The sequence below is a fragment of the Bombus fervidus genome, chromosome 18 (genome assembly GCF_041682495.2).
Source record: "Bombus fervidus isolate BK054 chromosome 18, iyBomFerv1, whole genome shotgun sequence".
Classification (NCBI taxonomy): Eukaryota; Metazoa; Arthropoda; class Insecta; order Hymenoptera; family Apidae; genus Bombus; species Bombus fervidus.
The window spans coordinates 8,423,851-8,450,696 of NC_091534.1; the positions used below are offsets into that span (position 1 = coordinate 8,423,851).

The 26,846-nt window shown below is 42.8% G+C and overlaps 5 protein-coding genes and 2 long non-coding RNA genes across 11 annotated transcripts in view; 5 read left to right on the forward strand and 2 right to left on the reverse strand.

Annotated features, from left to right (window-relative positions):
* The window catches only part of Exo70 (exocyst complex component 7), a 93,299-nt gene that overhangs the window by 45,913 nt on the left and 20,540 nt on the right, over positions 1-26,846 (forward strand). The gene's annotated exons all lie outside the window — the stretch shown is intronic.
* The window catches only part of LOC139996651 (uncharacterized), a 94,781-nt gene that overhangs the window by 41,701 nt on the left and 26,234 nt on the right, over positions 1-26,846 (forward strand). The window lies entirely within an intron of this gene.
* LOC139996652 (uncharacterized) lies at positions 1,940-9,320 on the reverse strand. 2 transcript variants are annotated; one of them, XR_011802312.1, is made up of 3 exons: positions 8,333-9,320; positions 7,964-8,169; positions 1,940-2,342 (listed from the first exon to the last, which is right to left on the reverse strand). It is a non-coding gene; the product is annotated as an uncharacterized lncRNA (long non-coding RNA). The 2 variants fall into 2 exon arrangements; XR_011802311.1 differs by lacking the exon at positions 1,940-2,342 and adding an exon at positions 5,138-5,226.
* Positions 14,756-19,142, forward strand: Septin4 (septin 4). Of its 4 annotated transcripts, none has more exons than XM_072021133.1 (9): positions 14,756-15,322; positions 15,523-15,699; positions 15,770-15,862; positions 16,494-16,659; positions 16,743-16,893; positions 17,021-17,186; positions 17,475-17,643; positions 18,078-18,159; positions 18,529-19,142. In XM_072021133.1, the coding sequence occupies exons 1-9, from the start codon at positions 15,313-15,315 to the stop codon at positions 18,688-18,690; spliced, it is 1,176 nt and encodes a 391-aa protein (XP_071877234.1). In that variant the 5' UTR covers positions 14,756-15,312; the 3' UTR covers positions 18,691-19,142. The 4 variants fall into 4 exon arrangements, with proteins under 4 accessions (XP_071877234.1, XP_071877235.1, XP_071877236.1 ...); XM_072021134.1 differs by having other exon boundaries at positions 14,757-15,322; positions 17,475-17,631; XM_072021135.1 differs by having other exon boundaries at positions 14,757-15,322; positions 15,527-15,699.
* LOC139996649 (cuticle protein 19.8) lies at positions 19,560-20,553 on the forward strand. Its single transcript, XM_072021165.1, has 3 exons — positions 19,560-19,586; positions 19,834-19,959; positions 20,219-20,553. The coding sequence occupies exons 1-3, from the start codon at positions 19,575-19,577 to the stop codon at positions 20,495-20,497; spliced, it is 417 nt and encodes a 138-aa protein (XP_071877266.1). The 5' UTR covers positions 19,560-19,574; the 3' UTR covers positions 20,498-20,553.
* Fbp (fructose-1,6-bisphosphatase) lies at positions 20,723-23,309 on the reverse strand. Its single transcript, XM_072021146.1, has 4 exons — positions 23,063-23,309; positions 21,289-21,753; positions 21,017-21,206; positions 20,723-20,922 (listed from the first exon to the last, which is right to left on the reverse strand). Exons 1-4 carry the CDS (start codon positions 23,236-23,238, stop codon positions 20,734-20,736), a joined length of 1,020 nt encoding a protein of 339 aa, XP_071877247.1. The 5' UTR covers positions 23,239-23,309; the 3' UTR covers positions 20,723-20,733.
* Positions 25,315-26,487, forward strand: LOC141445929 (ubiquitin-conjugating enzyme E2 T). The gene has a single exon (XM_074112138.1). It carries the CDS (start codon positions 26,012-26,014, stop codon positions 26,477-26,479), a length of 468 nt encoding a protein of 155 aa, XP_073968239.1. The 5' UTR covers positions 25,315-26,011; the 3' UTR covers positions 26,480-26,487.

Below are 26,846 nucleotides of genomic sequence, written 5' to 3' on the forward strand. Positions count from 1 at the left end.
AGGCCTTGTAATTTGCTTCTTCTCCATGCAATTCTCTATTCTTTCTAAGAAAACGTTGAAATAAAATTTCGTATATTTTGCCCTGCACGCGACAATCGGTGATGCTCTACTCTATCGTAAGATTTCATTTTTCCGAAATATCCTATCGTATCTCGATTATTCTATTCTAGAAAATGTAGGCGACCAACGCGTCAAACGGTCCGATACTTTCCACGAGTTCTTCTTCTTCTTCTTCTTCTTCTTTTTACGTCGGTCTATTTGATTATCCCGCGAGACGAAAAGACGGTCGTTGATCTCGACGTACGTCGAATTTGCCTGGATCGTTTTTCTTGACAAGGAAGATGGAAGCAGAGAACCGTGTGGAATCAAAGACTCGACTCGTCGTCGTCGTCAAAGAGTCGACGATATCAACGGCGTAAATAACGGAGCCTGGTGGTGACGACGAGAAAGGAGAAGGAGGAGGTCACGGCTACCTGGAAACAACATCGATGGAATGTCTCCCTTTCTTTATATTTCCTCGTGCGTAGTTTCGAGGGAGGACCGTCGTTTCTTCCTAGAAAACTTACGCGTGAAAAAGATGGCCGCAGCGCTCGTACGAGATCCGCCGATTTACGGCCAATCGTCGACTCGCTTCGAATTAGGTCGTACGCTGGTCGAAGCGCGCACACACGCTTCGACGAACGTTTCTCTTCGACGAACGACGTCGCGTTACGATCCGATCATCGATCGGTATCGTCGCGTAAACGACGACGACGACGACGACGACGACGACGAATCGGTCGAACAGGCTGGCAGCCGAAGAACGCCAGGACGGCGCGTTATAGCGGGTCGCCCGAACGGTGTACCGTAGGTGAGTTTCGAGGTGAGTTTCGAGGTGAGTTTCGAGGTGAGTTTCGAGGCGAGCCGAGAAGGAAATATCGCTCAGGCCGGAGTAGAAAGCGCGAGGACGGTGGGTATCGCCGGGTAGATGACGTAATCGGACAAGAGGTCTCTTAATTGGCTCGGCGTCTAGCGCGTTAGGATCAATTGTCGACGTAATGCGAGGCAGAACGGCGCACAGTGGAGTAACACAGCGTGACGAAGCGCGAGGCAGCTAACGCCGACGCAGCTTCCCACACTGGCGTGTCTCGAACGGCGCCTTCGACCGGCTTCCGATGTAACAGGTACTTTGGATCCGTCTTCTTTCTACCTACGATTACTAACTTCTCTGCAATTACGTCTTCTCTCGCCGTCTCGCACCATCGCATTTCCACGACGAATATTCTTTCCTGTTCAACGAATTCCTCCGTCTCCGAGTACGCCACGAATATAGACGAAATTCCAAGTGGAACGAGAATTTCCGGTATTCCGGTATCTAAGAAGGAAACGCTAGCTTTTTCCATCGGTGCGACGAGAGACGTCTTTGGAACGCGAGAAAACTCGTCAGGGACGCGATTCGTATTCGGAATCTCGACTTTTTAAATTCGCTCGTTACGTTGGCGGTGTACGTAAGCCGTTTAATATCCAATTGTTATCGTTCGTTCGTAGAGATCCGGGTAGCAGAGGCTGCCGAGAGCCTAAAAGGCGTGTAATACGATGGCAGACGAGGAGCTAATGCGCCGAGTCGAACGAACTTCCGGGTGTTCGGCGACCCTCGTTTGTCTCGGAAGCCAAAGAAGTCGCAAGGAGCCGTTACGTAGTGGCACCGAGGCATTAAGGCATCGAGGCGTTCCAGCCTCTCTCGATCGCCGTGCCTCTACCATCGCTCGAAAAATAACTCGAACCTGCTCGACCCTTTAAAAATCGCACGTATCGCGTTCTTTCCGCGTCTCCTTCGAAAATACGTACGATACGAAAAATACGAGCCGTTTCTCGAGAAATTTGCACGCGTGCCTCAAATATCAGGAGATAATTCGCGCGACGCGAATATATCCGCCTCGAAACGGCGATCAACGGCAACGGTTGGAGAGGAACAGTTTTTTTTCGAAAATGACGAGCAATTTAACGAAAAGCGACGGAATTTTGCCTGCGAATCGTTTCACGGTCGAGAGGAACAGAGGAACGAAGAAGACGGAAGAGTAGTGTAGTAGTGGTAGGTGATCTGACCTTCCTTGGGACGAGAGGTGATCTGGGATCGCGCCCTCTGTCGGAGGTACGGTTACGTGGAGGAGAACGATAACGGAACGTCCTCCTCTTTCTCCACCGTTTTCTTCTTCTTCTTCTTCTTCTTCTTCTTCTTCCTCTTCCTCTTGTTTCTTGACCGTCTCGTCGAACGGCATTCGCTGTCGACTAACCGCTTTCGGTGATGTGGAGCGACGAGATTCTTAAAAGAAGCAGAAGACCAGGCATCGCGCGATGGATTACTGGAAAACGAGGGAAAATACGAGTCAAAAGAGTAGAGAGGAAGGAAAAAGGAGAATAAGCGAAAAAGGGGAAGAAAAGCAGGCGGATCGTTCGAACGGAGACGAGTGCGAATTTTTAGTCTAAACGGTGGCCATTCGACAGCGTTCGGGAGCAAAGTGGTTATGACCGTGTTCGGTGATTGGAAGCTGGGAATCCTGGCAGAACCGCGGTGGCATTGCAGTCGCAATCGCGTGTCGACCGCTCGTTACCACCGCCGGAAGTTGTCATCGACTCGATCGAATACCTTGCTCGTGAGCAACCGACCGAGCGAGCGGAGCAAACCTGCTCATTAACTTATTATCGATTACTCGACGCTTTCGGCGTTGCGGTCGGTTGGACTGTCATTTCCAAGTACGTCGGACGTACCTCGAGGTCCTGCTTTTCTGGCCTCTTTCGTTCTCTCGATAGGAGACTGTTTCGCGCGAGACGACCATCACCGGAAGCAGAAAAACTTGCGAGACAAAAGGATCGCACCGCCGGTCTTCTCGAATTTTTATACGTTGCCATACAGTTTCGTGAGAACTCTCGTCGGAGGTCGAAGCGATCCGGAGACAAGTGGAATTCGATCTTCGGCCTGGACCAAAGGATACACGCGGGAACTCGCAACATCGTGCATTCTACTTCACTTTTAACCTTCGCCCTCCTCTTTTCCCTCTCCTTGGATTACGTTTTTTCTTCCACGTGCAAATCCGATTACTCGGAGGCTCGCTCGCGTCCACGCGTTCCTCCAAACGTTTAAAAGTCCGCTCCTCTTTACGTTTCTTTCAAGCGTCGTAGCTGTCGTAGCGAACGATTCGTACAGCGCCTGTTTGGTGGTCCGTTAATCTGTTAAAACGAACAACGTATCTATTTGTCGATCGATCTGTAGGATCTGGTAAGACGAAAGATGGATAAAGAAGGGAGGTAGAGAGAGAAGGTGAATCACAGACACGCCCTCCTCGTTTCTTAGGGAGGAAAAGGGCGAGGCCCTTCCTCGATCGAGCCCACCTCGTTTTCGATAATCATCCAGATCCTTTGGAGAACGATCGCCTCTTTTATTGGTTTATCTTCTTCCTCTTCGAAGAAAAACTGGAATTTGTCTTGGCGAACGATACGCGCTACGTTTCTAAAAAGAAAGAAAAAACAGAAAAAAACAGGAAAAAAAAAGAAAAAAGAAAGATAAAGAGAAAAGAAAAAGAAAAATTATCCTCGACCCTTGCACAGGCTTTTCCTGGCTTTTTCTTCTGTATTTTTTATTTTCGTTTTTTATAGAACACAGTGATCCAAAATACGAGACAGCTAACCGAGAAAGTGGGTTAATGCTTAATCGCGTTTAATTGTCCGTTTCTCGGCACTGGTTCGTCCGCAATTACCAGAGGTTACCTTTGAAACTCCCTTTGACCCTTTTCAAACGGATTCAGCTTCTTGGCCAGAAATACGAAGCGAATATCTCAAAGCGCGAATTAAACGTATAACTTGATTAAAATTATCGATTTCGTTTATAAAGCACTTTGATTCGCGATCACTCCGAGTCGTTTCGCGGAGTGTAACTGGAAATATTTATTTTCGACCTGTTCTTTAAAAAAGTACGAGGAGCGTCAGATCCGATTCTCGATTATACTTATTCTCGGAATGAAACGGCCAACTACTAAAATTAAAACGGCATTCCCAAGCGGTTTTAAACGATCGCGAGTCGATCGATTACGCGCAGTTTGCCGAAACTCTAATCTCTCGATAGAGTAAGTCCTTTTTCTTCTTTTATTAACTCGACTCTCGTGGCAAATATCCGTAGCTATAAGAACCGAGCTTCTTCACGACGCTTCTTAACGTTTCGCCTGTACGATTGTCCGTTTCGCAATTGTCCGAGCATCCAAGGATGCCACCTTCTTAGTCACCTACTTAGTTACCTAGGCATCGATTCCACGCAACGCGCAGATTTCTCGTACGTCTCGCTTTTTCCGCGATAGTCGATTTTCCGGCCAGGCCTCGGACACCGTACGTCTCAACAGGCTTAACAGCGTGCTATTTCTACGTTCGCGTTAGCGTACGTTCTATCGATCGATAGAACTAAAGTAAAAAGGTCGGAATTGGCGAGGGAACTTTTGAAAGGCGAAGACGTCGAAGCCGACGGCTGAAAGAACGCTGTCGGACTCGGTCTAACACCGAACCTCTAATTGAGATCATTTCAACTCGGTTTGCGTCAATCTACGCGAACGGAGGAAGTTTTGTCCATCGCTCGGTGTCGCGGCAGAGCTTGCCGACTGTCGGGAACAGCGGAAAAATTAGGGGTTTGCGAGCACGACTTGCCGAACGGCCCGCTTCGAGGACGGATCGCATTCGCGAGCCGTAGAACGAAGGCGATCGAGCGATCGGCATCGGAAATCGTTCCTCGTGCGACGAGTTTTATCTCGACACGTTAAAACGACCCTACTGCAGCATTAATTCAGACAATTTGCGACGTGGTCCACGCTCGGTCACTCTTGTTACATTCTTTTCGTGTCTTCCCATCGTCCTCCTGCCCCTCTCGGCGCTCATATACGGTGCTTACTCTTCTCTCCTCTCCTCTCCACTCCTCTCCTCTTCTCTCCTCTTCTCTTCTGTCCGCTTGCTTCCGTCATCGGTTCGTCTCCCTAGCCGTTCGTCTCCTTCGGATGAAAAACGCAACGACCAACGCAGATCGGATTAGACGCGATACCACGATACGATTATCGGCATTTTCAATTATCCGTCGTTGACATTATCTTATCGTTAGCGCGATATCCAACAAAGATCGTCGTCGACGAAAGGATCGCCAAAGAAGAAACGTACTGGATCGAATACTGGTAATCGGCTAGCTGTTTCTAACGTCGCTCGCCAAGAGTTCAACTGGAAAAACCGTAGTACGTTGCGCGAGGAACGCGATTATTCTTTAAAATAATCGTCCGTTTAACGCGTAATACCTACGCTGCGTTTCGAAATATCTCGTAGGTGCGAACGAAGAATAATCTCATCGGCCAACTCTGCCGATTAATCGCAAACAGTCGTATTCGTGCGTAGGATATCGTAATTCGGATAAAACGAGCGAGTCTTTTCGTTCGCTGTCTTTCTCCTCGTTTATCCTTCGCTGGCGAGTTCGAGGCAACGTTAACACCGATTCGCTCATGAACGCAACATCAACAATAAGTGCGAATTTCTTTGGTTAGCTGTCTTCTTGGTAGCTGAGGATACCGCGTGCACGGTGAATCGAGGAAGGAGCCGATGCAAAAAGCGGAATAACCAGAAATTTACTCGGAATATGAGCCTCGTGAAAAGAAACAACGGAGATCTCGTTGGAGGCCGAGACAAAAGGGGGGCTCGTTGCATGTTGGCCAGCCTTCTCGTAATTTCGCCCTTGCAAAACAGGAAGCGCGATACAAAGAGAGCGAGGCGCCGCGTTCTTCTTCTTTTTCTTTTTTTTTTTTTCCGCGATACTAACGAAATTAAAGGTTCCTTTGTCGCCAGTTTCACGAAATACGCGTATCTACATTTTGTAATAAGGAGGGAAAAAGATCGTTATAAAGGGAAAGAAGGAACGAGCTGAACTACTTTTTCGAGCGTCACTTTTTCTCAAACTCTCTTTTCCACGATCCTGATACCGACTCCGTGATACAGTCGACTCGACGAACAGAAACGAGATACAACGGGTTTTCGGTGTCTGTACACGTCGGTCGAACGGTGTTTGCCGCCTATCGCGTTTTCGTTTCCTCTCAAAGCGTCGATCTTCGTGTTCGTGGTTCCGGTATTGGTTGGGCTATACGGTTTTTCCGGCCATCGCAATACCGGAAAATGCGAGAAAAAGTTCAAGGAAACGAGGTTTAATCGAGAGAGGCGTCGTCCGAAAGATTTGAACAAGATACGCGTCGTTTCCGCGTTGATTGCGCGTTCCGGAGAATCTAGACGCGTTCCTAGACAGACGCAACTATTTTTATTCCAGCGTTATCGTCGAGCATTATCGTAAGCTATCGTAGAAACGGTCTCACTCCGCAGAGCGAAGGCATTCCTTTTAACAAAATATTCAAACGTATCTTTCTCGCGAAACTTGGAAATATTTTCGTTGAAACGCGAAACGCGCGTCGATCGATTATAGTTATTCTTTAGCTGTAGAAAAGAAAAGAGATATCTGTCGTTTCCATAACTTGCCTTGGTTCCAGTCACATCGATAAATAGTCTGGAAAATTAAATTTTAAAGCGAGTGCCAATTCCGTCGGGTTACCTGGATGGATCGAGTCGTTCCAAAACGAAACGGTCGTTGGAAGAACGGAGAATCGCGAAATCCGAGTGCCTTTCATCCGTGATTGCAGCATAGAGACACGATTTACTAGGTTCTTTCAATCGAGGCATGAGCCACGAGTTTTATCGCGCTTTTATGACGCTTCTGTTCGTTACAAAATCAGGAAATTCGTCTTTTTGCAAAGGGGCCGAGGCACGTTTCACGCGTCTATGAACGAAGATCCATTTACATACGGTTTCGTATGGAAATTAGGCTGTAGGGCGCGCGAAACCTGTTCCAAATGCTCTGCTAAAGCCGATCCTTAGCCTCAAAACCGATCTAAATTTAATTTACAATGTATTTAATAATTTTACTTTTACCGCGAATCTATACGTTTACTTATCCTACGAAAAGTTCGATCTGAGAAAGAGGAGAAAATAGGCGATAACCACAATGTTTGCAACAAATAAGATCCGATACATTCGTCTTCGATGAAACTTCTTACCAGTCATTTACGCTTTTTTGCATCGATCTCAACGGATTGCAACGCGTTTACTTCCAACTACGAGATCGTTGTCGCATCGTTAGTATTACAGCATAACGTTTCCTAACGATAAACAACGCGATAAGGACACGGAGAGGACGCGGAGGAAGGAAGAGAGAGAGAGAGAGAGAGGTTCGAAGGAAATATCGTTACGCGTCAAACGGTAAGCCGTGCTAAGCGGTTTCGAAAACGTCTTACCAGGCTGGCAACGATTTTCCCACGACTCCTCCCACGACCTACACAGATTCTTTTCGAGGTTCCTCTTTGCCTTTTCGCCCCTCGCCTTCTTCTCCTTGGCTGTCTTTCTCGCGTATACGAATCGTATTGACCGAGTCTTCGTCTCGGGATGCGAAGAGCTCACTCGGTCATGTAACGGGATGCAAGGAAAACGCACTCCAACTCCCTTTGATTTGCTCGCACAATGACGGCTTTCGTCCGAACAATGGCCATGCGAGGGTAAGATACGTGCTTTTCGAAGGTATCCGTCCGGGTCGCAGAGAAGTTGAGGAAATCAGGACCGCGAAAGACGGGCTACCTGGCCGTCCGTAGCCGGATGGAGAGACGCCGAGGGAAGAAAGAAAGAAAGAAAGAAAGAAAAGAAAAAGAAAAAAGGAAAAGAAGTCGTGAACGCGCAGAGTACGAAGAAGAGGGAACGACTCGAGATACAAAAAAAAAAAAAAAAAAAAAAAAAAAAAAGAAAGGAGGCACGAGAACGAAACGTGGCGGGATCGAGCACCTACGTTCGATATACCGGTTACGCGCGCGCGCGACCATCATCCCCCTGGCTTGCGCATGGCCGAAAAGTTTCTCACGAAAAGGAGGAACCGTACCTATGGTGGTCGACTTTGTCCAGAAGAGACGAAAAACGATCCTTCCACTCCCAAGCCACGCTCCTTTTTTCCTCTTCTCCTATTTCTTCGTCGAGTCAGAAAAGAAGATGCGCTCCGTACGAGGAAACAGAAGACGGATGCAGACCGCAACGTAGATCCGTGTACACGTGTATACAAGCAATGCCCGTGTGCACTTAGGTTTCGAGCTAGAAGCAAAGAGCAGGTAAGAAAATGAAATTACCCGTAGCCTACAAAAATGGCGTCGTCCTATTAGTATTTACGAAGAAAATGTCAAGCCGATAAGCGTTTCACGGAGTTGGCGCTCCTACCGCACCTTCCACTCCCTCCTCGATCGCTTACGTTACTTACGTTGCTTACATAATAAGCGATGAACTCTCGGAGAACTCTTCTCCTCGCCTTTCTCATCCTGTCCCGGTCCCTCCTTTCTTTTCTAACCGCTCGTCTCGTTTCCTCGCGGTGGCACGGTGGCACAGCGGCACGGCGGCAACGGTTAGCGACGACCAAGGCGACGGCACACGAGCGCATCGCGATGCAGCGGCGATATCGGGACCCCGGCATCCAGAGTATAAAGGGAAAACGATCTCGAACAGGAGGGAGTAGAGAGAACGCGGAGGTCGACGTTACGCCACTGAGAATTTCTTCTGGCGATCCTCTTCGTCCCGATAGCTGTCGGTACCGTCTTCCTCTCATCCACTTGTACCATATCTTTTGCGCAACTCGATTGGCTTAGCTCGCGCCACGCACATAACCTATTCCGCAACCACTCCGATTCCACCGGGAATATTTGCCCGCCAACAATTTTTCAAATTCTACGCGCCATCTTCCAACTTCCGTGTCGTAAAGTTCTCGAATTTCAACGCCTTCTAATTCCTCCTAATGATAACGAAACGAAAGGCGTATCCTCGGAAGGAACGTAACACCACTTAGTATTTCATCCTTTCTCTTTTTCTTACGAGTCCTGTAAGCTGGTGAAAGACGCGAACGAACCTTTAAGCGGCCGATCCTCCTCGTACATTATTTCATAAGCATTCCCAATACGGAAAAGTTCATCCGCTCGTACCCGGTATGAGCTCGAGTCGTTGCGCAAGCGACTGCAAGCCGGGGATCGCTCGTTTCTGCGCTGCTTGCTTCTTTGCTTGCTTATACGCGTCCGTGTTCAAATTCTCTGACATAAATGCATATATAAATACACAGAGTTATGTATACCTTCGAAAGTTGAACTGTACGAAGCGCGCACTCCTTGAACGCATCGAGACGTTCGAATCGACTAGACGTTGCGAACATTGGATGCGTGCTGCCCTCTCTCGTCTCTTCTCTCGTTTAACTGCATACACTGCATGTATTTACGCGCCTATACATACCCTATACATACCGTATACATACCGTATACATACCGTATCTATCAAACCGGCAAATACAAACGTTTCCATATACGTAACTACGTAACTTTGTGCGGACGACTCGCAGTAATTAATATGTATAAATAATAAATATTATAACGATAACCTTTCCTATCTTGATACCGCATTACTGCAAAACCGCATATTTGTAATACGAAACTTTTAACGCAAACCGATGTTACTTTCGCGTGTTTCTTTCTATTCGACGTTTAAATAAAATTTGAGAAATCGCGCTATGTAACAAATACGCTCTATACGTGATTCTACGCAAAACCGTATTTATTTTGCTAATTATTTTTGTTCCTTCGTGAAATAACTACGCGTTCTCCTATCCTATTTACTCCCGCGGGACAACAACGTTTTATTCTGCCTATTACCTTTCATCCGATTCAACAACGAAATATCAATGCCGAGTAATGTACTGAATGCAATAACTGCATTCGAATATTATAACCGCGACTAAATAGTTTAATCGCGAATACAGACATTCGTTTATATTCATAAACCGTAAACATTAAGCTATAAACTAACGATACTATAAACTGCTAAAACGTAGGACGAAAAAAGGACCCGAATGGCCGTTCTCGGTTATTTTAACGATATTTGCGAGTCGACGACGAATCAACTAAATCGATCGAACGACTTTTCATTTCGTGTTCCAAGCTCTGACTCATCGTATATTCTTTCGATAAGAATAAAAGGAGGAGGAGGAGGAGGAGGAGGAGGAGGAGAAGAACGAGCGTAGAACCATGAAATTTGATTAGCTTTCGCAGCTACGCGTGTGTTGGTTATGTAAGTTGGGGCGAATTAGCATTCGGTTGGTGACCGAATCCAACGTAAAATTTAAAAAACAGACAAGAATATCGGGCCGTAACTCGTTGGTAATCTTTGGCAGAGTCTCCGTACGGCCGATTGCTAATCGCTTGCCTCCTGAGAAATTCAAGCGGATCTACCTCGATCACGTAGGGGCGATTTCAAAAACGGGACACGTTGTCGCGAGCATACTCACGCCCATGCGCGCACCTACGTGATCGGGTTTTGTTTTCCACGGCCTCGTGTACGCGGAAGAATTATTCCCAAAGGGCTTACCGCTTCGCGCTGTCCCGGAAAAGGTGTGCGTACACGCGGCCGTTAGCATTCCTCTGCAACGCAGATCCACGTCCGATCCACGAAATCTAAAGGAACGATCGATGTTTTCCTTTTTGTTGTTTCCCTGTTTTTTATTCAAGGTCGCGACAAACTATTTCTTACGCGGTCTTAGCGGCCGCGATCGACGCAATTAAAATACACAACGAACGAACCGTGAAATCGGATAAGGCGGGTTACGAATTTGAATAACAATATCTATATATTCGTATTACGTATACGAACGAGATATACTCGGAGGCTTAGATGAAAGAGAAAAGGCAAGATACTTAGGCTCCAGTGTACCTCTTACCTAGGAAAGAACCCTGGCCCGATTAACACTATCGCGTAAAGTTGCATGGACGATTTTACCAACAACGATCTAAATTGCAAACTGTGCGGTACGAGGGAAACGGAGACGTTGTAACGCATCCTAGTCGAGTGTCCTTCTTGAAAAGATACAAACGTTATACGTATCCTTTCCCTCGCGTAAAATCATGCAACGAGAGTAGAATCTCTCTACTTGGAGGAACGAATAGGAAAAGAAGCCAGACGATATAGCGAAAGCAAAGAAAGCTGCTCCGTTGGATCGGTGGACCGACTGTTTTGGAAATGTTGGAAAACTTGCATTTCGGCGATACCATGGCAATTATAGCAGCGCAACGAGAAACACGTTCACGCGTCCCCGTTGGTGTAGATCGGGTCATCTTAATGCAGGCGACACGCGCAACACGACGGTGCGTTGTATCTCGATATCGGGTTCAGAAATGGTGATATCCGTTTAAAAATCTTAACGATAGTCGCTTTTACCTTTCGCCTAGGACGAAGGTCAGTGTCGTCGCCAGGTCAAACAGATAATTTGCCCGTATCGTTCGTATTTCTCCAGATGTTCGTGCGTTTCCAGCTAAACAACGCGTATCGTACGTTAATCGGACCGAAAGCCAAAGATAGGTCTGTCGTATCGTCCTATCTTCGACTTTTTACATCGTCGTTATTTTGACAAAATTCGGAAGAACCGGTTCCACGTTCTCCATTTCTGTAGTTACGTCAGACGTTACTCAATGCGAAAGAACTCGATTGCACCAGCCGCAGAAGCGAGGGAGTTGTGCCATCCTCGCTTATCTCTTCCTTTCTTTCGCTATAGCGCGCTACTTCTTCGGCGTATAAAGTCGAGTCGCTTTCGAAGGATATCCTCGAGTTTCTGCTCTGTCCCCGTCTAATTTTTTCTAATAAAGTCGCTCGTTCGCGTTGGACCTAAAATCAAGACCAATCAGCTTGTCGCAATGATAAAGATACACCTAGAGAGGGAGGGAGAGAGAGAGAGAGAGAGAGAGAGAGAAAACTCGTTGAATCTCATGGAAGGCAGCGCGTTACGCATGTTCGATTACAGCGAGCACGCTTTCCTCGTGACATAATATTATTTAACCTAGAATAATACCGTGTACGGTGGTTGCGTAAGGATAGAATTCGCGTGTCGGTAATTCGCGACACGGCTGCGAACGCGAGGCTGGTTCTTTTATTATATAAAGCGACGGGTTGCGCCGGGACCGTTCGTTCGACTACTGTCGCGGTCGCGGCAGCGCCTCCAGGACAGAAAGTTTCCTTCGTGGAACTGGCAAAGTTTTCGAACGGCTTCCGCCGAATCGAGCGCTGTTGCGCGATCAAAGAACTCGTCGAAACCAGACAATGCTATGCAGAATACGATACGTAAAGTCCTCTCTATGTAACATTGGTATTCCAGATAGCGCACACGCCTCTTGTCGAGGAACAACGAGGAAAGTCGGAGAACGTCGTGCCGTTGCATCGCTAACGCGACTCTCTTTACTCGTGATTCCTCCGCTTCGTGAATCCTCGCGCGACTCGTGATCCGTGATCCGTGATCCGTGATTCGCGATCCGCGATCCGCGATTCGGCCCTAAAGGTCGATGTGAAACGCCGAGATACGATCGTTTATGTAACACTCGCTTCTCTTTTGCTCCGTCTCCCTCCTAGCCTTGCGACAAACGGTAGCTTAACCGATTTTTTTTTCCTTCTTTTTTTCTTTCCTTTTTTTTTTTTTTTTTTTTTTTTTGAATTTCGTCCGCTATCGGAAATTTTTATCAACGATTATCGATAATCGGTACGCAGACAAAAGACACCAAAGACGAATCCTCTGTTCGTTTCTTACGTACGACTTTCCTTAAGCGGGGAGAGCGGGTATATCCGTTGCAGTTAATCGTTCCGTCGGTGGGCCGAGCAACCAAAAACAAAATTCCATCACGAATAATGGTTACGGACGACGAAAGAGAATTCTCTCGTACGCAATGGCTATCGATAACCAAAAACTTATACCTTTTCGTTTTGCTTGTACCAACACACCACCTTCGTACAGAAGATTATTCTATTTCGATTGGTTTTTAGCGCGTAGCGTTACATCAATCGGCGTGAAATTATCGGTGATTCACCGTGTTACTATCGCGTCGTCGTTTCGAGCATTTTAGAAGGATTCAAAGTTACAGAGCTTTTTTGCGGCAACCGGCCGATCCGACGATAAACATGCGACGAGTTCGAACAACGAATTCTAAAAATCCAATTCGTTGCTATTTGTATTCCGATACGTTGACGTTCAAATATAACGCTTAGAGCTTAACAGACTTCGTATAAATGGAGAAACACGAGTGGCCGGAAACTTTTCGACACGTTATACATATGCATTAGTAACTGATTCCGATATGCGCTATTACTATTCCTCTCTAGTTACCGTATTATAATATAAATACCATAAATAGGATTGCTTGCAACTATCTGGAACAAACCGTACGCCGATTCGATGGAAAGGACTGGCGCGATATTTTCTACGCCTGATCTGACGATGATCGTCCGCCTTGCTCCCTGTGTTTCCTCGTTGCTTGCCACCGTCGTATCGCTTTCGTTTTCATTTCGAAAAACGGTGTAGAAAGAGGATCGATTTGTATCGTTTAGCGATATGGCCGCTGCATAATTTTCGATTCGCAGCATCCACGATGCTGATGCAACGCTCGCGGACGAGTTCACAGGAGACTCTCTTAACCGCTGCTGCTGCAATTACGTTGACGCAACACCGAGAGACAGTCGGATTCGCTTTCTCTCATCTTTCTAGCTCTCTTCGCATCCTTCCACGATCTTTGTAATGTCCGACGTTAGAGATCGTTCGTTCGGCACACGTTCGTATCCGTATCATCGGTTACGTAAACATCGTAACGGATACTATCCACGTGTTTCCTTCGCAATGTACACGTGGAATATCGAATATTAGGAAACTTGCGAGAAACGCTATGCAACTGCCGATGAAATCGCACGGATCTTTTACGTAGGTTGGCTACGAAAAGTACTTGTACACCGTTACATTTATTTTATTTAGCGGGTAAAGTTTGTTTTATTCGACCAATTTAATTTTATTCGACCAATTTAATTTTATTCTACCAATTAATCAAGAGGAAATCCGCCGTTTTAAATACGAATAGGCGTATCTGGTGAAAAGTATGATTTCGAGGAAAACGACCGTTTCGATCGATTTCACGTACGCTCGAGATACGAACCGTTACATGTTCGCTGCAGTTTCGACGCGGAATGTACACCGAAATGCTTCGCAACGCGTTCGTGTTCCTACGCGTTCGGTGTTCGTTACCGTATATCGAGTATAGAGGGAAAACGTAATCCGTTAAGTAAGCGAGGTAAGGGAGAGAAGAAAATGGAATGGAGCTTGGACGATCGATGGTGGATAAGAGTGGATAACAAGAGGGTCCCGGGGGCGAAGGAAGAATGCGAAGCAAGTACGGCCCGGGTACAACGTGGTACATAAGCCGGATGGGTTCGTCTCGTGTTCCAAGTATTACAAGAGCGACGTCCACGTGTCGGGACTGTCAATTCGTAAAGTCGCGCACCACGAGCATCTTCGTCTACGTTCGCCCACCTTCGGCCACCGGGTTTTGCCCCTTCCTTCCTCGCCTTTTCCACGGGAACGTTGACTCCGAGGCGTGGCGCCGGAACTCGACAAACATCCTAGCCCGACGACCTCCTCGGAAATTACGCGAGTCGTGATCGCCTACCATTCACGATCGCCCATGCTACCAATCTCGTTGGAACCTGCATCCTCTGCTGCTCTTCGTTAACGTTCGACCAGCCTTCGATCGACCATTGCTTGTCGCCATTTCGTTGCCTCCCTCCATTTCCAAATCAATTATTACTCAGAATCGTGCAAAAAAACAAACGAGATACAATCGATAAGATAAATAACGGGAAAGATAAACTGCTTTTTTTCCTGCCGTTTTCTTTGCGATTCCGCTTAAAGGCTGGTACGTCCGTATTTAGTCATCGGTTAGTTTGCACGGTCGACTAACGGAAAACGATACGCTTCGCGCGTTCTCAATTTTAACGAGACAAGATACATTTTCTTCCGTAGCGAAAATCGCGTTGTTTATCGCGGCGTTTTCTCTCCGTTCGATTTAACAGAGTCCGACTAACGAAAGGAACGCGGACGAGTTACGTTTACGTAGCCGTAGCGAGATAAAAGTCTGTATGGAAACGGGCCTACAGACTTTGTACAGAGGCAGGCAGAGTTGCGCGTCTTGCAAACGGAGCAGACAGGAAACGAAGCAGGAACTGAACTAGCGAGCACGTTATTGATCGGTGGCCGCCAGTGCGCCAGCGCAGCGCGATCCTGAGGGCAAAACAGTAGCGATCTACCCTCGTTCCGCGTTTCGTGCAGTGTTCCAGTGCTGTTTTATCGCCCATTCGGCGCTACTTGTCTCGACGCTTATCAAAGTGCCGTCGCGCGTTGCTAATATGTCCGGTGGTACGTATGCAAGCGTCTTATTTTCTTTATTTCTTTCTTTCTTTCTTTCTTCCTTCTTTCTTCCTTTTTTTCTCTCCCTTCTTTCTACTTTCTTTCTTCTTTCGAGAGACGAGACTCTGCAAGAAAGAACAAGGGTGAAACGAAAAACAAGAAGGAAGGAGGAGACAAGCCAGTTTAATCGTTTTGTCTTATTCATCAAGACAGGGACTATATTGGATTCGCCACGTTGCCCGAGCAAGTGCACAGAAAATCGGTTAAAAGAGGATTCGAGTTCACCCTGATGGTGTTGGGAGAAAGTGGCCTCGGCAAGTCTACTCTGATAAACAGTCTGTTCCTCGGTGATCTTTACAAAGATCGACGAATCCTCGATGCCGCTGGTTGGTACTATACGTACAAACATACTAAGTCGCACGTTCGATGATCATTGCCAAAACTAGTCCTTTCTAGAACGCATTGAAAAGACAACAACGATAGAAAAGAAGACAATGGACATCGAAGAACGTGGAGTCAGGCTACGTTTAACGATCGTCGACACACCTGGTATAATTTCATTTAGTACACTTTATATACGGTCGAACAAAGTTTGCCAAAGGTCGCGGTTTTAGTGGACGCGTATTCTGGCTGACTGGCGTTCCAACGAACGTAACGTCCGAATACCGCGGCGCGTGCACTCGTAAAAATCTCTCTCTCTCTCTCTATATGTGTGTATATATGTACGTATTTGATTTCATTGACGTATCGAGTTCATCAGAATGTCAATTCATCGGAATACGCATCCATTGTAACCGTAGCCTAACTCTCGCACCGCACCGTTAACACATCTTAACGAGGTGTCGTTACATAATTGCATTACTCCCGCATTCCACTAAATTATTTATACATCGTTCCGTTATATTATTAATTGAGTTACAAAGAGCCACGTTCCGTTACCAATTGCATCGAAAGGAGAGCCACGTGTCAGACACGAACGGATAAAAATACGTTTGTTAGTCGTATTATCGGAGGAAACTGCGATTCCAGCAGTCACGCGAACGTCCAACTTGCACACTATGACGTCGATACGCGTCAAATAGACGAATGTAATTTGAACGTGTTAGGCGAGAGTTCTCTGGCTAGGAAAAATGTCACGAAATTTCCACACGCGCTACAAAATCATGAATTTTATATTCAGGATTTGGCGATGCGGTAAACTGCGAAGACACTTGGAAAGCGTGCTCAGCCTATATCGACGAACAGTTCCGACAATATTTTACGGACGAGAGCGGATTAAATAGGAAGAACATTCAAGACAACCGAGTACATTGCTGTTTGTACTTCATACCTCCTTATGGCCACGGGTATATCCGAGCATCTATATCTATATTTGACATTGTATCGCGCGACGTCTACTACCTTGCTAACATCACCTTTCCTCCCGTAGACTCAGACAAATCGATCTGGAAGTATTGAAACGATTGCACCGTAAGGTAAACGTGGTCCCTGTAATCGCAAAGGCGGATACGTTGACCACCTACGAAGTGAAAATGTTGAAGGATCGAATACTCGCTGACATCGAAGAGCACGAGATTCAGGTAGTATCGGTCGTTCCTGTACTTTTCCTTCGTAATAACGAACCTGCATGCATAAAGTAGAGAAAGAAGGAAAGGTAGAGCAAGGGAAGTGAGAAACGTGAAAAGACGCACGATGTTTTACGCCTAGATATATCAATTTCCGGACTGCGACAGCGACGAGGACGAGGAATTTAAGCAACAGGACAAAGAGCTTAAAGCGTGCATCCCGTTTGCCGTGGTCGGCAGCTCAACGGTGCTGGAAGTCGCGGGCAAGAAGGTCCGCGGTCGCCAATATCCCTGGGGAGTGGTAGAAGGTAACTAGATCTCGGATTTTCAAAGCTGGCCGATGTTTCAAAAATGGCAAATTTCTGCATCACCTTGCGAGCCAAAGAGTCTCAAACTTTTCCATCGCATCTCGGACAAACGGTAACAACGGTTTTCCACCCTCGAGAGACCTCGCTCGTTCGCAAGCAGGCGCAACAATTGTCATTTTTAACGTGCTCTTTTACGAATAGAGAAAAAGATAGTCGAGATAGTCGAGATAGTGGCGTCGAGTAATCGTTCCAACGGGAAATTAACGTTTGACTTTCGATCGGCCGCAGTGGAGAACCCGAAGCACAGCGATTTCGTGAAACTAAGAACGATGCTGATATCCACGCACATGCAAGATCTGAAAGACGTGACACAGGATGTGCATTACGAGAATTTCCGGGCGCAATGCATTTCTCAAATTTCACAGCAGGCCATCCGGGAACGGAGGTATTTACGCATGTAAATATGTATTGCATTTCAGTAGGTATACTTCTCTCTAGATGTACGTACGTCCATGTATCTTTTTTTCTTTTCTTTTTCCTTTTTTTTTTCCTTTCTCCATCGTTTTCCCATCGTTTTCCCATCGTTTTTCCATAATAATCGTTGTAATTTCTATAATATGCCGTTTCTACTAGTTTCCTACTAGTTTCTTCGTAGTATGCAAGGTGTCTCGGACGAACGAGAAAAAGCTTCTCAGGATTAAATGAGACAATTTCAACGCGGGTACGCGTGACGTATCATTCGGGATATTCAGGCGATCCGATTTAGCCGAGACACCCTGCGTTTCACTTTCTTCTTCAAATTTTATTAATCGAACGTGCTACCGATCGAATGTAATCGATATAGCCCAATACCACCAACAAACGTATAATTTCATTTTCTCTCGTCCACAGTAAGCTGAAAAGAGATTCGGGACCGCACTTTGAGAACAGTATATCCGATACCGACAGGCTACTCCTACAGAAGGACGAAGAGGTAAGAGGCATCGTTACGATTCGAACGATATCAACGTTAAAACAAACAGATCCATACAAACGATTATGTCTCTGTTTGAATAAAAAACGATATTAATTTCCGCAAAGACGCGTCGTATATAATATGTTTCCGATAATTGTCAAAAATACGACCGACAATATTCTTCGAACAAGTACAAGTAACGCAACTCCAAAGGTCATGCCGGGTGGTAAAAGATCGGTGTTTCTAAGACGTTTTCGTAAAAGCAATTGCATATTTGAGCCAGTGATCACGTGTTTCGTGGTCGAACGAAGCGCATCCATCGTTTTCGTATTTACGTCATTTTCGTAAACGGTTCCTAGAATTATTTCTAAAATCTTACCTTCGCAGATACGAAGAATGCAGGACATGCTGGCGCAAATGCAAGAGAAATTGAAAGCTACGGGCCAGGTTGGAACTGGAATCGGTCTCAGAGGACGAGTCGGCAGCCTTGGAAACGATCTCGACTCTACGGACGTCGAAAAGAAACGCAACAGTATTATAGATGTTTAAACTTCCGAGTATCACGATATTATATATCATTATTATTATTATTATTATTATTATTATTATTATTATCATCATTATTATCATCATTATTATTGAGATATTTAATTACGTTTAACTCGGTTTTACGCGAATGCGCACAAGATTATCGAACGTGACTAAAGAAAGCAGCAAGTTTTATATGCTCCTGTATGTATTAGATTCATCAGGTTAAATTAATAACTCGATAGGGGATCGAACGAGTTTCTCACCAGGTTTTCACTTTTATATGTATAGTGCATACGTATTGACTTAAAAGACTGTCGCATTGTATAAACAGCGTTTGATATCACGATACGTATTCACGACGTGAAAAGGCTTGTACCTACATTATATTGTACGTGTAAAAGATACAAGGAAACTACGATAGAAGTAAAAAAAAAAAAAAGTATACCGTGTAAGAAAAAGTCCTTGAATAAGTTTCTTTCGTTTGGTTAATTCGTCACCCCGAGCGCATCGATTATGTTTAACCGCAGCATCGCGCCTCCGATCCGATTTCTACAACGATAAACATATTATTTATGTAACGAATTCTGATTTTAAAGAATCTTTCGCAAGCAGAAGATAATTTGAATAATTCCATAGCGAAAGTGATGAAAATTTGAGCGATTCAGGAACTGTTACGAGCGCGTCAAACGAATGATTACCGCTGTATAGCCAGATTGCCAATGCGGTTTTATTATTAACTACAATTATAGGTATGGATCCGTATTAAAGTTCCCCCGAATCGTCGTGATTTCATCTCCATTTCGTCGCAGCCGCACCTCGAACGTGCTATAAAATCCACCGGCTTCGTAACATTAAGCTATCTTCTTTCAGCCAAGACACGCAGCACTTGTACCAAGTTGCTAATGATTCCGAAGGTTTGTTCTTTGCGCGGTTCATAATTCTTCTTACGAATTTCCTCTCTCTCTCTCTCTCTCTTTTCTTTTCAACTATATCGCTGATAAAATAATAAAATTCATAGCCTTGCAATCATGATAAATACAACGTTGTAATAAAACACATTCATCTCTGTAGATATATTTAAAGGAATAACTCGCGATGGTTTTATCTTTGCTAATTATTTCAAAGAGCTGAAAGACGTAAAACAGTTTTTTCCCTATATAGACGCTTCTGTTAACGATGACGTTGGTAGGAATTTTGAGCGAACCTCAAGGACCTGCCTATCTTCCGCCTACAGCAACTGGAGCGCGACCAGCTCCTGTTGCTGGCCATCCGGACGAATGGGCCGGTGTAAGTAGCACCAGCGTTTCCTCTCTTCTCTCTCGTCCGAGTTCTTTTCACGAAAAGATAAATTCTCTTTAATTTATCTCACCGATATCCGTATTTTCGTATTTTCACATTCGTAATTTCGTACTAGAGAATTTACGATAATACGATAAAGATTTGCCTTATCGAATTATTTGCTCGTCGCATAAAACCATACCTCGATAGTTTCATCTACAGTCTGGATAAATACTTTTCTTTCGGCCATATTTTTTCGTCTTCGCAGGATTCAGCGAATTACGAATTTTCATACGAAGCGGAGGACGCGGTAGCTGGCTTAAACTTTGGCCACCGCGAGTCACGAAAAGACAATGAAGCAACTGGAACTTATCACGTGCTATTACCAGATGGTAGAACACAAATCGTCGACTACGTTGCCGACGGTGGTGGCTATCGGCCAATGGTACGATACGAGGGGACGGCAACTTATCCAGCTGCGGGATCTGCTCCGAGGGCACCGGCTGCTACCGCAGGATCCACGAGTAACGAAGGATACAGATACTAAACATTTACATGGATCAAAGTTGCTTTTTCAAAGCAGGTAAACGTGGAAATTTAACGAAAATGACAGAGCCAAAGTTCGGGAAACGACACGACGTTCGTTGCACCAACAAGACAATTCAGCTCGAAATCTTCATTTATAAAATACATATACTTAGAATACGCGTAAACAAGTTATACCTTACAATAAAATCTCTGAAAACTATTTCTTCGTTCGACTACTCTCTTCCCCGCTGTACACTATTTTTTGTGTTTTTTAATAAACTGTAAGACTTCTTGCACATCTTCCTGCGATCCCAAAAATATCGCCGATCTTTGGTGGATTTTCTCGGGCACGATCTCCAAAATATCGATCTCCCCGTTTGTTGCCATACCGCCGGCTTGCTTTATTATGTACGCCATCGGAATACATTCGTACAAAAGGCGCAGCTACGAATAAATAGTTTCGAAAATGATTATATACACTCGTATATGTATTTCTAATAAAGACAAACGTCGATATGAAATGACAAAGGTATAATACCTTGCCAGTAGGATGAGTTTTCGTTGCTGGATAAAGAAATATTCCTCCGTACTTGATCGTCCTGTGCACATCAGCAACCATAGAGCCGACGTACCTTGCGCTGTATGGTTTCCCATTCTGAGGATATTTCTTCGAATGTATATATTCCTTGATGGCTGTGTCCCAGGTTGTCTCGTATCCTTCGTTGATGCTAAAATCATCGTTACGAGCCTTGTCATCGATCGTACGCTACGATTCTACTTTGTATAAAAAGCTATTTTCAATCTAGATACCAGTAGATATTTCCTCTGGCAGGTATGCGTAAATTCTTTTCAGTCAAAATAAATTCTCCGATCGCTGGGTCGTAAGTAAAACCATTGACTCCTTGGCCAGTCGTGAGTACCATCATAGTTGCCGAACCATAGATCGCGTATCCAGCGGCGAGCAAATTTTTACCAGGTTGAAGAGCATTCGCCTCCATAGACGATCTCGGTTCGTTCGGTTTCTTAAAGATGGCGAATATAGAACCAATCGATACTAAACAATCGATATTGGATGATCCATCCAACGGATCGAAGCACACGATATATTTTCCGCTCGCTTCCGTTTCCACTTCGATCGCGTTCGTATTTTCTTCGCTTACGAGAACGCAGGTTGTGTAAGAGGATGTCAACATGTTCACGAACAACTCGTTGCTCAATACATCCAACTTTTTTACTTCTTCCCCCTGGACGTTTTGAGTTCCGGCTATGCCATACCTGTTCGAATAAAACGTTCGATTAAAAATAGGAAAGAAGAGATTGATTGATTTATTAATTAATAAAAGATAAAGATTAAGATTAGGATTCGTGAAGCTTCTCTTGCTAAAAATACTCGATTAATCAGGTAATTTTAAATGTTAACATTTCATTATTACGAAACGACGACTTTGACGCGTAAAGCGTCTCATCAGAATCGAAAACAAATAACGCTTATTCTACATGAATTTCAGGCTTGAACAAAGCCAATGAACAAACGCAATGAACAAACGCAACACGATCCATTTCTTCTTTCTTTCGTTATAAAATAATTATTATAACCTGACGATAATTACGATTATTAACTATTAGGTAAAAACTATTCGTTCGTATGGATATTAGTTTTGCAGAAAGTTTGAAAATTTCAAATCAAAAGATGATAATGAAGAAGGAATTTTGAATGGAGCGTAAGAAAAGGAGAAAAACGAACGGAAGACAACAAAGTTACCGACAACGAGAAACAACCAAAGGCCTTAATCGAGTCTGATACGAGTCCAAGTGTAAGAATTTTATTTTCACTTAAAACTTGTAGAAAAGGGCAAACGAATAGGATGGACGAATAGACGCTTCTTTAATTAGCATCTACCATCTATAAGATCAAACGATCGATATTACCGTCGATATTTAGATTTCTTGAATTACGTTACGTTGTATCGACGACATCTGTATACATGTAAATAGGGCTGGATCCAGCGGACTAAAACAACAGTTCAAACTAAAAGTTGATGATAAAGATATGGCCTTACTGTTTTCCAATTATAGCTATTTCACGACACTAGACGTTACTTGAATCAACGAGTTAAATTAACCTGGCAAACGGATATTAATCGTCGTTATTAATCCGTATTAGCTATTCGTCAAACAACTTACACGATCCATGATGCGACGCGTTCGCGCGCTTTCATCGACATCTTGATCTGTGCTCGCTTGGAGCTAACAACTACCGCAAGCAACTACCGCAACACGAAACAAACTGTTGCTCGAAAACAGCATCATATTTTAATAAACAAGGGCTTTGCATTAATCGATCTATAGGCCCTCCTACGTACGACGATGTGACAATCCTGAATATCGACGATAATATCGATGATAATATCGATTATAATATCGATCCTCCGAATCGCTCTTCTATGATCCAATAGACCTAATCCAAGCCCTAGTTATCGTTCATATAGGAAGAGTATTACTGTAACGTTATGAATTTATGCAAAAACATATTGAAGAGTGGGAAAAATGATTGGAAATAAATATATACATAATAAATACTCACATATTGGCGATACCGGCTTTCCTGACTACCGAACTGACCGCTTTTACCGCAGTTTGTATGCTGTTCAAAAGCTGAGTTAAGTCACCCGTAGCGTCTTGTACTTTTCGTTGCTCGGACAGTACGAATCTCGTCAATGTCATGCAGTTAGAATCGAAAGAATCGCTCTTCGAAGCCATGTTTTGCAACGGCTAACTGTAGCGTAACTTCTATCCGACACCGTCTCAACGAACAGACTGCGGCAAATCTGTTTACGCCTAGTCTTATATAAACTCGTGTAAACCGGTCTATATAAATCCGTGCAACTTCTTGATATTAACTTATCTCTATAGCGAAAGCAATCGGACCAAATGTAACAACGTTAAATTTGCGTTGTAACTCGTTTGAAAGCGGTCTCAATTTGAAAATAATTCTTCCATTTTCTTCTCATCGTTCGAAAAGTATAACGAACTGTTTCTGTCTCGAACAATTGAGAATATTATTTTCTATCTTACAATCTGTCTAACAATGTCCAAGTGACTGCTTGAAAAGAAACATTACACTACGCTATTTAGACAGATTTTTATCTAAATTCATATGTTTAAGAATATAATTGAAAGAATAAAACTTTGTTGTTAAAAATTCTTTCGCGCATCAAGTATTATAGAAAGCACCTATACTTTGCATATTTCGTGTGCATTCTATGCAACTTGTACTTTCACATAAAATTCCAAATGAATGTATAAATATCCGCAGTCCAATGATTACAGATTACGCTATAACATAACATTACGGACAACCCTTGATGCATAATTATTTACAGCGTTATCAGCTTATATGACAATAATATTCTCAATGATAAATTGTGCAAGGGTTATCGACGCTGCCAATGTTCTAAAGTTAACGCTCGTAACCGATAATATATTTCAATGTAATACGAGTGCTATCATAATGTATTATACAGGGTGTCTAGTTTTAATCGATTCACGCAAACGTCTCCAAAACTATCGTATATTGTATATTATTGTATATTACCGCCTACCTGTCTACCACTATATCATTCGAAAAACCGTTTCAAATGAAACTCGTATTGTTCGAAGCCGAACATCTTATCTCGGTGGAGATACGTACCTTTGAGATTTCAAGGTGACATTTCTTTTTTTAATAGAACTACACATTTTTCTTATACGCCATTCGATCCAGTTTCTAATTCTAAAGTACCAAAGAGAAGTACCAAGGCACGTTAAAAGGGTCGACAGATGATTAATTCAAATGACATTTTATCTCCAATCTTGTAAAACTGATCGTACAAGGAAAAAAAAAAGAAAAACAAGGAAAGATACAAGACAATGCTTTTACGTTTATATTTTCCTTGTATTTCGTACACTCAATTTGGTGAAATTAACATTCCACTATCCCTTAAACTAATAATCATATTCGCATACTCGTTAGACAAAATAATACTTTTAATACTATTTTTTTATAGGCAGTTGAAAGATGTATCGAACGGTGTATAAAAAAGTGTATAGTTCCATTTAAAAAACAAAACGCCTTCACCTAGATCGATCTAGTAGTCATCGTGAGACGTCCCTCTTCAAAATTAACATTGCTCCATTCTATTCGTCTCCATAGTGAACTTGCCGAACCTCGGGCACAGTTCGCTTAATTTATATATACATATGTAATAAAATAATGTTATGTAAATAACCAATACGTACGAACTCAAACGCAACTTTTTTACTTTTTTATTTTCGTCTTACTTTACCTGGTACTTATAGACGATATATATATATACATATATAGTTCTTCTACTGTTACTTTAAATATGCGTATATTATATTATAAATATCTCCGTCTACCACAATTACATAATATTTATACATTATCCATACATAATTATTAAAGAAACGATGTATAGATTCAAATCACTTCCTCTAAACAAACATTAATTACGTTCCATCCACACATCCGTTATAACATTAAAATTGGGATTCCCTATACATACCGACAAGAGATGCTGTCAAGTTAAATACCATATTTTGTATTTAAAGAAGGTTTAATTTAATGCAATATCCATTTATATATATATATATATGCATGTACAAAAATTGAATATACACGTAAATAAAAATTAATTTGTAAACACTCCAAATATTGCTTAATAGTCGCTAGTGAATAATGATTTTTAGGGATATTTTATATCATTGAAAAAAATCTGCTAAACGGTACAAGTATATTTAATTAAACGGCAATAGCTATATTTTCGACATTCCACTTTCCACTTAATCTTCGGAAAAATATATATCTGCTATTTTGTACTATCTCAGATTTTCCCCTAGATTTTGATTACGTAATTTTATTTACCTTTTCTAGATGGATATGTTAGACAAAGTACTCGCAATATTTGAAAGATATATATCTATTTACAACTGGTTTGAAAACAATTCAACGTTCATCGTTTTCAAGCAAAAGTTATGTTACATTAACATAAGGTAACTTTATGAAAAATTAGTACGATATAATCATATTTAAAACAATCGGAAGATAAAAATTGAATTTATCTTGAATGGGTAAAGAATATGTGTAAGCAAAATGTATTTAGTCAATATATAAAATAATGAAGTAATGATAAAAAGTTGGGCGAAAGGTACAAATAATAATTGATTCATTGATACATACAATTAATTATTCGTTATTCGGAAGAATGTAATTTTGAAAAAAGAAGGGAAGCATTGTCAATTAATTGTAATAATACTATCAGTACAAGAAACAAAAAGATCATTCAACAATTGAAAATTCTATTTGCGTAATATTTACGTATTACAATTATAAGTAGACAACAATTATATAATAATAGTTTTATTTGAAACTAATGTTATATCGTCTCTCTTGTTTGTTTAGATTAAATTATATTTAGTTTATTGTTGTTAACTTACGTTCAGAGATCTGCTTATTCCTATTAAAGGTGGCATAATGCAGAAATCTATCAGATTAAAACGTGAATTTGAAAAACTTAGTCAAAATCCTGTCGAAGGTATTTCTTGTTATCCACGGTCTGGAAATTTTGAAAACCTTGTTGCAACAATTATCGGACCAATTGGAAGCCCATATAGTGGACACGTTTTTCAGTTATCCATAGATATTTCTGAACAATATCCATTTGAACCTCCAAGGATTACATTTCAAACGCCTATTTATCATCCAAATATTGATAATAATGGCCGGATTTGTATGGATCTTTTAAACATGCCACCAAAAGGTAACTGGAATCCAACTATCGGAATAAAAAATCTTCTGGATGCTGTAAAATGCCTATTGGGAAATCCAAACCCTGATGATCCTTTGATGCCGGACATAGCGCAAGAATATAAATTTAACAGACAAGAGTTTGACAGAAAAGTACAACAGTTTATGATAGAAACAAAAAATAAATTGTTATAATTAATCAATACCTATTTCCATTTTTTAAGTAATTCAAGTGTGTTACAAATGTATAATATATTTATTACCTTTCTTTTTTTTATAAAGGCTCTCTAAAAATTAACCTTGTTTTCCTTATGTACTTCTCATATATTTAATGTAATTTCCTTATTTGTGATATCATCTTCTATATTTTCTTGAAAACTTTTATACTGGGTTTTTATAAATATACCTTTTATAAATATACGCAGAATGTATAAATATTATGTATAAAGATCAATACAACTTCAGGTCGGTGGACATTCTTAAGAAACGTTCAGTGAAAAATTGTCCTGCAGCTTGAATTTTAAGGTAAAATCCTTTTGTTTTCATTGTATTTCGTTCATCG

Excerpts from the sequence above, each read along its gene's own strand:
- Septin4 (XM_072021133.1), top strand. Across the intron at positions 15,700-15,769 it reads ACGAATCCTCGATGCCGCTG|AACGCATTGAAAAGACAACA; the intron begins GTTGGTACTATA and ends AGTCCTTTCTAG. Across the intron at positions 18,160-18,528 it reads TCCTACAGAAGGACGAAGAG|ATACGAAGAATGCAGGACAT; the intron begins GTAAGAGGCATC and ends TTACCTTCGCAG.
- LOC139996649 (XM_072021165.1), top strand. Across the intron at positions 19,960-20,218 it reads ATCCGGACGAATGGGCCGGT|GATTCAGCGAATTACGAATT; the intron begins GTAAGTAGCACC and ends TCGTCTTCGCAG.
- Fbp (XM_072021146.1), bottom strand. The coding sequence starts at position 23,238 with ATGGCTTCGAAGAGCGATTCTTTCGATTCTAACTGCATGACATTGACG. Across the intron at positions 21,754-23,062 it reads AAAGCCGGTATCGCCAATAT|GTATGGCATAGCCGGAACTC; the intron begins GTGAGTATTTAT and ends TTATTCGAACAG. Across the intron at positions 20,923-21,016 it reads AAACTCATCCTACTGGCAAG|CTGCGCCTTTTGTACGAATG; the intron begins GTATTATACCTT and ends ATTTATTCGTAG.
- LOC141445929 (XM_074112138.1), top strand. The coding sequence starts at position 26,012 with ATGCAGAAATCTATCAGATTAAAACGTGAATTTGAAAAACTTAGTCAA.